This window comes from Belonocnema kinseyi, chromosome 3 (genome assembly GCF_010883055.1).
Source record: "Belonocnema kinseyi isolate 2016_QV_RU_SX_M_011 chromosome 3, B_treatae_v1, whole genome shotgun sequence".
NCBI classification, from domain to species: Eukaryota; Metazoa; Arthropoda; class Insecta; order Hymenoptera; family Cynipidae; genus Belonocnema; species Belonocnema kinseyi.
The window spans coordinates 149,395,625-149,407,334 of NC_046659.1; the positions used below are offsets into that span (position 1 = coordinate 149,395,625).

Here is an 11,710-nt window from a genome sequence, read left to right on the forward strand (position 1 = left end):
AAAGTAGTTCAAAAAAATTTCAATGATTTTACAAATGTTTCATGAATTTCACAAATATTTCAAATGGTTTTGAAGAAACTGTAAAAAATATTTCAAAGATTTTTAAATCTTTTCAAGTTTTTAATCGATTTTTAAAAATTTCAGAAGATTTTTTAGGTTTCGCCAAGAATTCAAAAAAAAAAAAAAAACAAATTTCAAAACCTTTCAGATTATTTCAACGTTCCAAAAAATTTCAATGATTTTAAAAATGTTTCAGTAATTACATAAATTTTCAGAATTATTTTAAAGATTTTGAAGAAAGTATAAAAAATAATTCAAAAATTTACAAATTTTTCAGAAGACTTTAAACATTTCGAATTTTTTTTAAAGATTACAAATATTTCAAAAATATTTGAAAATATTTTAGAATATTTCAAAGAAGTTGAAAAAAATTTTAATGATTTTAAAAATGTTTCAATAATTACATAAATATTTGAAAATTATTTTAAAGATTTTGAAGAAAGTATAAAAAATATTTCAAAGATTTCAAATATTTCAAAACATTTCAAAATATTTTAGAATATTTCAAAGTAGTTCAAAAAAATTTCAATGATTTTACAAATGTTTAATGAATTTCACAAATATTTCAAATGGTTTTGAAGAAACTGTAAAAAATATTTCAAAGATTTCAAAATATTTTCAAGTTTTTAATCGATTTCGAAAAATTTCAGAAGATTTTTTAGGTTTCGCCAAGAATTCAAAAAAAAATTCAGTAAATTTTAAAGATTTCACTAACGAATTTCAACATCTTTCAGATTATTTCAAAGTTCAAAAAAATTTCAATGATTTTAAAAGTGATAATCACATAAATTTTCAGAATTATTTGAAAGATATTGAAGAAAGTATCAAAAATGTTTCAAAGATTTACAAATTTTTCAGAAAACTTTAAACATTTCGAATTTTTTTTTAAAGATTACAAATATTTCAAAAAAATTTGAAAATATTTTAGAATATTTCAAAGAAGTTGAAAAAAATTTAAATGATTTTAAAAATGTTTCAATAATTACATAAATATTTGAGAATTATTTTAAAGATTTTGAAGAAAGTATAAAAAATATTTCAAAACATTTCAAAATATTCTAGAATATTTCAAAGAAGTTCAAAAAAATTTTAATGATTTTAAAAATGTTTGATGAATTTCACAAATATTTCAAATGATTTTGGAAGATTTTAAATATTTCTTCAAGATCTTAAAGATTTCACAGATATTCCGAAACATTTCCGATCTTTAAAAATATTTCAGAAATGTAAAAAAGTTGAGAGAAATTTACAAAAATGTCGATATTTGATATTTTTGCAAATATTTCAAAAATATTTTAAAGATTTTGAAGAAACTGTAAAAAATATTTCAAAGATTTCAAAATATTTGCAAGTTTTTAATCGATTTTTAAAAATTTCAGAAGAGTTTTTAGATTTCGCCAAGAATTTAAAAAAATTTCAGTAAATTTTAAAGATTTCACCAACAAATTTCAACATCTTTCAGATTATTTCAAAGTTCAAAAAAATTTCAATGATTTTAAAAGTGATAATCACATAAATTTTCAGAATTATTTGAAAATATCAGAAAACTTTAAACATTTCGAATTTTTTTTTTAAAGATTACAAATATTTCAAAACATTTCAAAATATTTTAGAATATTTCAAAGAAGTTGAAAAAAATTTAAATGATTTTAAAAATGTTTCAATAATTACATAAATATTTGAGAATTATTTTAAAGATTTTGAAGAAAGTATAAAAAATATTTCAAAGATTACAAATATTTCAAAAAATTTCAAAATATTTTAGAATATTCCAAAAATTTCAAAATTATATCAATGATTTTTCAAGTGTTTCATAAATTTCACAAATATTTCAAATGATTTTGGAAGATTTTTAATATTTCTTCAAGATTTTAAATATTTCACAGGTATTTTCAGTAAATTTAAACAGGTAAAATCAGTAAATTTTAAAGATTTCACTAATAAATTTCAACACCTTTCAAATTATTTCAAAGTTCCAAAAAAATTTCAGTGATTTTAAAAATGTTTCAATAATTACATAAATATTTAAGAATTATTTTAAAGATTTTGAAGAAAGTATAAAAAATGTTTTAAAGATTTACAAAGTTTTCAGAAGACTTTAAACATTTCGAATTTTTTTTAAAGATTACAAATATTTCAAAAATAATTGAAAATATTTTAAAATATTTCAAAGTAGTTCAAAAACATATCAATGATTTTACAAATGTTTCATGAATTTCACAAATATTTTAAATATTTCTTCGAGATTTTAAAGATTTCACAGATATTCCGAAACATTTCCAATGTTTTAAAATATTTCAGAAGTATAAAAAAGTTGAGAGAAATTTACAAAAATTTCCATTGTTCATATTTTTGCAAATATTTCAAAAATATTTCAAAGATTTCAAAACATTTTCATGTTTTTAATAGATTTCAAAAAATTTCAGAAGATTTTTTAGGTTTCGCCAAAAATTCAAAAAGATTTCAATAAATTTTAAAGATTTCCCCAGCAAATTTCAAATCCTTTCAGATTATTTCAAAGTTCAAAAAAATTTCAGTAATTTTAAAAATGTTTCAATAATTACATAAATATTTGAGAATGATTTTAAAGATTTTGAAGAATGTATAAAAAATATTTCAAAGATTTACAAAGTTTTCAGAAGACTTTAAACATTTCGAAATTTTTTTTAAGATTCCAAATATTTCAAAATATTTTAGAATGTTTCAAAAAAGTTCAAAAAAATTTCAATGATTTTACAAATGTTTCAATAATTTCATAAATATTTTAGAATCATTTAAATAAATATTAACCATTACATTTTCCGTTAAAAAATCTTCTTTTTGATTAAAAATTTAACTAATTCTGTTGAAATTTAACTATTTTTTTAAAGATTGATTTTTTTCGTTCAGGATTCATAACTATTTTTTTTTATTACTTTTTTTCGGTTGAAAATTAATTTTTTGACTCAAAATTGTGTATTTCATCATTTAAGAAAATTATTAATTCAATATTTTGTTGAAAAATTAACAGTAATATTCAAAATTCGCTTTTTTGGCAGAAATGAATCTTCTTGATTGAAAATTATTATTTTTTTGTTTGAATATTTAATTATTCTAATTAAAGATTCACCGTTTTAGTTGAAAATTCATTAATTTGTTTGAAATTGTAACTATTTTTCTAAATTAATTGTTTCTTTTCGTTTGAAAATTATTTCTTCAACTGAAAATTCAATATTTCACTATCAGAAAAATTAAGAATTTAATATTTTGGTGAAAAATTAACAGTAATATTAAAAATTCGCTTTTTTAGTAGAAATGAATCTTCTTGGTTAAAAATTAGTATTTCACATTAAAAATTAAATTATTCTAGTTAAACATTCATCATTTTAGCTGTAAATTCATCTTTTTTGTTCAAAATTAATTTTTTTAGTTTCAAATTTAATTATTCAATTTCTGGTTAAGACATGGCTCTTTTTCAATTGAAAATTCATATTTTTTTAAATCAAAATTGATCTTTTTTGTTAAAAATTCATCTGTTGTGCTTTAAATTAAATTTTTCTAGTTAAAGATTCATCATTTCAGTTGAAAATTCATTACTTTGTTTGAAAATGTAACTATTTCGTTGAAAATTCGTTCTTTTTCTGTAAATTCAAGTATTTTTTTATTTAAAATTGAAATATTAACTATTACATTTTTTGTTGAAAATTAATCTTTTTTGTTTGAAAATTAAACTACTTGGATAAAAGTCGACCTACTTTGTTCAAAATTTACTTTTTTTTTATTAAAAATTCATCATTTTAGTTACGAATTCTTCTTTTTGGTTTTAAAATTTAATTATTCGGTTAAAAATTCATTTTTTTAAACCGAAAATTAATCTTTTGTGGTTGCGACTCCATATTTTTTGTCAAAAGTTCAACTAATTGGTTATAAGTTTAAATATTTTATTAGAAATTCTTTTTTTTTATTTAAAATAATATATATTTTTCACTGAAATATCAACTCTTACATTTTTCGTTTAAAAATTTATCTTTCTGGGTAAAAATCAACTTATTAATTAGAAGTTTAACTTCTTGTTAAAGAATAATTTTTTTTTGTCAAAAATTAATAATTTTATTTAAAAGTGAAAGTTATTATTAAAATTAAAAGTAAATTTAATATTTTGTTCAAACATTAAATTTTTTGATTAAGAATTTGCTTTTTCTGTCAGAAATTAATTTTCTTGGTTCAAAATTAATATTTCTGGTTAAAAATTCAATTATTCTAGTTAAATATTCATCATCGTTTTAGTTAAAAATTAATTTGTATGGTTCAAAATTAATTCTTTTAATTTCGAATTTAATTTTTCAATATTTGATTAAAAAATGGCCTTTTTCAATTGAAAATTCTTTTTTTTTTAACGAAATAAATATTTTTGATTGAAAATTAAATTTTTGTAGTTAAATATTCATCGTTTTAGTCAAAAATCCATCGTTCAAAATTAATATTTTATTAATTTTAAATTTAATTCAATTTTTTGTTAAAAAATTGCCTTTTTCAATTGAAAATTCATCTCTTTTTTAATCAAAATAAATCTTTTTTGTTAAAATTGCACTTTTTTTGGTAGAAATTAATTTTCTTGGTTGAAAATTTATATTTCTGGTTAAAAATTCAATTAAACTAGTTAAATATTTATCGGTTTAATCGAAAATTCATCTGTCTGGTTCAAAATTAATGCTTTAAATTTCGAATTTAATTATTCAATTTTTGGTTGAAAAATTGGCTTTTTCAATTGAAAATTCATATTTTTGGTTGAAAATTCATTACTTTGTTTGAAAATGTAACTATTTTTTGAAATTAGTTTTTCGGGTTAGAATTTTTCTAAACTGAAAATTGAACATTCCATCATTAAAAAAAAAAAAGATTAGGAATTCAATATTTTGTTGAAAATTTAACTTTTTTAAAATGAAAATGCACTTTTTTTTGTATAAATTAATCTTCTTTGTTTGAAATTTTAACTATTTAAAAAGTTTTTTTTTTTGTTGGAAGTTTTCTTGTTTATAATTAAATTATTCTAGTTAAAGATTCACCGTTTTTGTCAGAAATTTATCTTTCTGATTTAAAATTAATTTTTAAAAAATCTAATTATTTAATTCTTGGTTAAAAAATTGCCTTTTTCAATTGAAAATTCTTTTTTCTTAATCAAAGTTAATGTTCTTGGTTGAAAATTCATCTGTTTTTCTTGAAAATTTAATTATTCTCATTAAAGATTCATCATTTCAGTTGAAAATTTCTTACTTTGTTTGAAATTGTAATTATTTTAAAAAAAAATTTCTTTCGGGTTGGAAATAAATTTTTTAACTGAAAATTGTATATAACAGCATTTGAAAATGTAACTATTGTTCTTAATTAGTATTTTTTCAGTTGAAAATTATTTTTTTAAATTAAAAAATGAATATTCTACCATTAAAAAAATTAAAAATTCGCTTTTTTTCGTAAAAATAAATGTTCTTGGTTGGAAATGCATCTTTAGGGTTCAAAAATAATTTTTTAATTTCAAATTTATTTATTCAATTTTTGGTTAGAAAATGTCCCTTTTTCAATTGAAAGTTTATATGTTTTTATCAAAATTAATCTTTTTTGTTAAAAATTCATCACTTTGCTTGTTTGAGTTAATTTTTTTTGAAAAGCTAAAAGTTTTTTTTTTAATGGAAATTCAATTAACTTTTCCAATTAAACAAAAAATTAATCAATTTTTTTTTTGTTTTGAAAAATTAATTTTTTTATTGAAAACTTGTCTTTTTTTGTAGAAATTGATCTTTTTGGTTGAAAATTCAATTTTTCTACTTAAAGATTCAGCATTTTAGTTAAAAATTCATTTTTTTTTGGTTCAAAATTAATTTTTTTTTTAACTTAACATTTAATAACTCAATGTTTGGTTGAAAATTTAACTTTTTCAATTGAAAATTCGTGATTTTTAATCAAAATTACTCTCCATTGTTAAAAATTGATCTGTTTTTGATTTAAAATTCAATCATTCGAGTTAAAGATTCATTATTTTAGTGGAAAATCATCACTTTCTTTGAAAATGTAACTATTTTTAAAAATTCTTTTTTTGTTGAAAATTATTTTTTTTTGTTACTGAAAATTTAACTATTTTAATTGACTATTCCATCATAAACAAAAATTATTTAATATTTTGTTGAAAAATTAACTTTTTTAATAAAAATTCACTTTTTTTGGTACAAAAAATCTTCTTGGTTGAAAATTAATATTTCTGATTGAAAATTAAATTATTCTAGTTAAATATTCATCGTTTTAGTCAAAAATTCATCTGTCTGGTTCAAAATTAATTCTTTTAATTTCAATTATAATTTTTAAATTTTTGGTTAACAAATTGCCCTTTTCAATTGAAAATTCATCACTTTTTCTTTATCAAAATTAATCTTTTTTGTTAAAAAGTCATCCCGTTGGTTAAAAATGTAATTATTTTCTTTCAAATTAATTTTTTTGCCAGAAAAATAATCTTCAGGATAGAGATTTCATCTTTTTGGTTAAAAATTCTTTTAATTGGTTAGAATTTGAACTACTTTGTAAAAAATTATTTATTTTGTATCAAACTGTAACTATTTTGTTGGAAATTAGTTTTTTTATGAAGTCAACACTTTTTTATTAAAAATAAAACTTTTTAAATTAAAATATGATCGATTAAATTTTTCAGAATTAATATCTTTTGCTTGGAAATTCAACTCCTTGGTTAAAAATTTAATTATTTTGTTTTTAATTTACTTTTTTGTTTAAATATTCATCGCTTTAGTTAAAAATTCATCTCTGAAGAATTTTAGGAAAATTATATTTATACGATTTGAAAAGGAAATAAACTGGAGAAAAAGTAATTATCTGGGTTACTTTTTCCCTAAATTTTGAATAATTGGACTATTTTTTTTTTTTAATTAAAAGTTTAATTTAATTTATTGTAGAAACGAAAGAGGTACTCGTATCTGCAGTCTGCCGGAAATGCCCCGCAAACGCGACAAAGCACTGCCAGGTCGAATGGACCTTCGCCTCCTCCTCCTCCTCCTCCTCCTCCTCCTCCTCCTTCTTCTTCTTCTTCTTCTTCTTCTGGGAAGACACTGTCGTCCAATAATAAATCAGTGCCACTCTCGGCGAAAAATGTGTCATCGAAATCGGTAATTTCGAGCCAGAAGTCGACGTCGAGGCCGAATATTTTGAGGAACGCCTCCGAGAGCAAGGTCCTGCTGAAGAGCGGAGCCGAGAATGGCGCTAGTCAAGTTCAAAATTCGAAATCTCTCGGCAACAAAGTCGTTCACATTCCCGGATTGCCCTCGAGTCTCACCATCGAGAGAATCGAGAGCGACACGGCCGTTTGCATCAACTGTCGAAATCCAGGTGAATATTCCATCGAAATTTTACTCAATTTAACAAAAATAAAGAAATAAAAAACAATCCGGTTTTAATTTTTATTTAAAATCTTTTTTTTTTTTTTCGTTGTAAAATCACCTTTTCCAGTTAAAATTCAAACTTGTTTCATGAATTAAAATTAAGTGAATTTTCAGTTGTTTAAAAGTTCATTTTCAAATTAAAATGAGTCTTCTTTTTTGGTTAAACAGCAATTTTTTTTAAACTGAAAACTGAACTATTTTACTGAAAATTAACTTTTTTTTTGATAATTCATATTTTCCAGTTGAAATATTAACTGTTTTGTAGAAAATTCTTTTTTAGAATTTTTTTTATTGGCAATTATCTATCTTGAATCAAAATTTTCCTACATTTTTGGTCAAAATTTGAATTGACCTTTTTATTAGTTAAAAAATTTAACTATTTATTTTTAAATATTTTAGAAACCAAAAAATAGAAACGTCACATCTATTGTTTAAAATATTTAGTTAAAGATTCATAATTTTAGTTGAAAATTTATCTCTCTGGTTTAAAATTGTTTTAAGTCATAATTGGTCACAATTTTAAAATTCCATTTTCCAAATTTTAGATTAAGGAAAAACTTCAACTAGTTTTATCAGTAGTTCCTTTGTTAAAAAATAATTTTTGTTGTTTGAACATTCATAGTTTTAATTGAAATTTTTTTTTTTTTGAAATTCGATTTTCCAGATTGAGAATTCGATTTTTAACGAAAAATTCCACTGTTTGATTGAAAATTGTTATATATTTTTTTTAATAAAGTTTTTTTGTTGTCTAAAATTCAAGCAATTTGTGGAAAATTCATCTTTCTGGTTCAAAATTAATTTCTTAACTTCAGATTGAATTATTCAACTTTTGATTAAAAAATTGTTTTTTTTTCAATTGAAAATTAATTTGTTTTTGTTTTTAAATTCAATTATTCTAGTTCAAGATTCCTCATTTTAGCTGAAAATTCATTATTTTGTTTGAAATTGTAACTATTTTTTTTTAATTATTTTTTTTCGGTTGGAAATTAATTTTTAAAGTGAAAATTGAATATTCCATCAGTCAACAAAAAATTAATGATTCAATATTATATTGAAAAATTAACTTTTTTGATTGAAAATTCACTTTTTTTTTTGGAAGAAATTCATCTTTTTAGTTAAAAATTATTATTTCTAATTGTAAATTAAATTATTCCAATTAAAAATTAACTGGTTTTGTTGAAAATTCATCTTTTGGTATCAAAATTAATTTTTTTTAATTTCAAATTTATTTATTGAATTTTTAGTTAAAAATGGCTCTTTTTCAATAATTAAAAATTCACTTTTTTAATGAAAATTAATGTATAAAATTCAAATATTCTCGTTAAAAATTTGTAATTTCAGGTAAAAAATCATTACTTTGCATGAAAATATAGGAATTTTTTTAAATTAGTTTTTTGGTTTGAAAAATTTTTTCAACTGAAAATTGAATGTTCCATCAATAAATAAAAATTAATGATTCAATACTTTGTTGAAAAAGTAACTTTTTTAAATTAAAAATTCGCTTTTTTTGTATAAATTAATGTTCTTGTTTGAAAATTATTATTTTTTTAAATATTTAATTATTCTAGTTCAAGATTTATAATTTTAGTTGAAAATTCATCTTTCTGGTTCAAAATTAATGTTTTTAATCTGAAATTGAATAATTTGATTTTTGGTTAAACGATGGCCCTTTTTAATTGAAAATTCATCTTTTTTTAAAAAGAAAATTAATTTTTTAAATAAAAATTCATCTGTTGTGGTTGAAAATTCATTACTTTGTTTTTAAAATGTAACTGATTTTTGTAAATTTTTTGCTTTTTTGTTTGTTTAAAAAATGATTTTTTTTAACTGAAAATTTAATATTTCACCATTAAAAATAGATAATAATTCAATATTTTGTTGAAAAATTAACGTTTTAAATTAAAAATTCGCTTTTTTTGTAGATATTAATCTTATTGGTTGGAAATTAATATTTCTGGTTATAAATAAAATTATTCCGGGTAAAGATTCACCGTTTTAGTAAAAAATTCATCTTTTTGGTTAAAAATTAATTTTTTTACATTTCAAATTTAATTATTCAATTTTTGGTTTAAAAATTCCCCTTTTTCAATTGAAAATTCATCTGTTTTGGTTGAAAATTTAATTATTCATTACAATTCCAGGTAAAAATTTATTAGTTTGTTTGGAAATGTAACTATTTTTGTAAATTAGATTTTTTTCCGATTGAAAATTATTTTTTTAACTGAAAATTGTATATATCACCATTAAAAAAATGAATAATTCACTATTTAATTGAAAAATAACTTTTTTTCAATTTAAAATTCATCTTTTTTTTATCAGAATTACTCGTTTTTGTTAAAAATGTATCTTTTTATTTAAACATTCAATTGTTATAGTTAAAGATTCACAATTTTAGTTAAAAATTTATCTTTCTGGTTTAAAATTGTTTCAAGTTAGAATTCGTCACAATTTTAAAGTTCCCTCTTCCAAATTTCAGAAAAAGAAAAGAATTAAGTAGTTTTTTCAATAGTTCTTTTGTTAAAAATAATTTTGTTTATTTGAAAATTTATCTCTTTTTGAAAATTTAACTAATTTGTTGCAAATAATTTTTTTTTTCATTAAAAACTTAACTTTTCCAGTAGAAAAGTCAACTATTTTCCTGAAAATCCGATTTTTCTGGTTAAGAATGAATTTTTTTGGTTGAAAAAAAAATGTTTTTTTTTTTAAACTGAAAATATAACTATTATTGCAGTTCAATATTCCATAATTTTTTTAATAAATTCATTTATTTGGTTAACCATTCTTTTTTTGACTAAAAATGTAATTATTTAATTTTTGGTTGAATTTTTGGAATCTTTTGGAAAAAATTTTGGTTCGCCTTTTCTTGAAAAAACATTAATCTATGTTTGAAAATCCATTTTTTCTTTTGAAAAATTTATATTTTTTAGTTTGAAAATAATTTTTTTTAGTAGAAGTTAATCCTTTTGTTTGAAAATCATATAGTTGATAAAAAGTTCAATTATTCTGGTTAAAGATTTACAATTCTAGTTTAAAATTCCTCAATTTGTTTTGAAAATGTTGCGTTTTTTCTGAAAGTTAGTTTTCCTTTTTTTGGAAAGTAATTTTTTTAAATTGAAAATGTAATTATTTAAGTTTTGCTAAACAATATATGTCTTTTATTAAATATAATTTTTTGGTTTGTTGAAAATTCAACTATTTCAGTTGAAGATTTAAAATTTTAGGTAAGAATTCATCACTTAGGTTGAAAATTGATTTTTTTTGAAAATCCGTTCTTTTTTGGATGAAAATTCAACTATTTGGTTAAAAATTGCTATTTTTTAATCAGAATTTAAACTAGTTGTTTGAAAATTTATGCACTTTGTGAAAAATTCGCTTTTTTTAAATTTAATCTTTGTGTTCGAAAATTCATTTCATCGGTTGAAAAATTTTCTATTTTGGTTGAAAATTCATCTAGTTCATAAAAAAATTCAAATAATTCTAATCAAAGATTTACAACTTTAATTATAATTCATCACTTTTTTTGAAAATTTAACTTTTTTCTGAAAGTTAGTTTTTTTTTTTGAAAGTAATTTTTTTAAACTGAAAATTTAACTGATTGCAATTGAATATTCCGTAGTTTTAGTTGAAAATTTAATTATTTAAGTTTTGTTAAACAATTCATGTCTTTAAAAAAAAATTACTTTTTTGTTGTTGAAAATTCAACTATTTAAGTTAAAAATTTACAATTTTAGTTAAAAATTCATCACTTTGTTTTGAAAATGTAACGTTTTTTCTGAAAGTTAATTTTTTTGTTGTTTTTAAAAGTTAGTTTTTCTTTTTAAATTAATTTTTTTAAACTGAAAATTTAATTATTTCTGATTTGTTAAACAATTTATGTCTTTTATTAAAAATTTTTAAAAATTTTTTGTTGAAAACTCAGCTATTGCAGTTTAAAACTTAAAATTTTATTTGACAATTCGACACTTAGGTAGAAAATTTAATAATTTTCTTGAAAATTCGTTCTTTTTTGGATGAAAATTCAACTATTTGGGTGAAAATTGCTATTTTTCAAACAACAATTAAACTTGTTTATGAAAATTTATGCACTTTGTGAAAAATTCATCTTTTTTGAAAAAAAAAACATTAATCTATGTTTGAAAATCCATTTTTTGGGTTGAAAAATTTATATTTTTTAGTTTAAAAATCATTTTTTTTAAGTAAAAATTAATCCTTTTGTTTGAAAATTCATCTAG

The 11,710-nt window shown here is 19.7% G+C and overlaps 1 protein-coding gene across 1 annotated transcript in view; it reads right to left on the minus strand.

The window, feature by feature from the left end:
* LOC117170060 overlaps positions 1-11,710 on the minus strand; it is a 96,331-nt gene that overhangs the window by 25,196 nt on the left and 59,425 nt on the right. Inside the window, exon 6 of the mRNA XM_033356581.1 lies at positions 7,218-7,299. Coding sequence (XP_033212472.1) covers positions 7,218-7,299 — 82 coding nt within the window. The remainder of the gene's footprint in view (positions 1-7,217; positions 7,300-11,710) is intronic.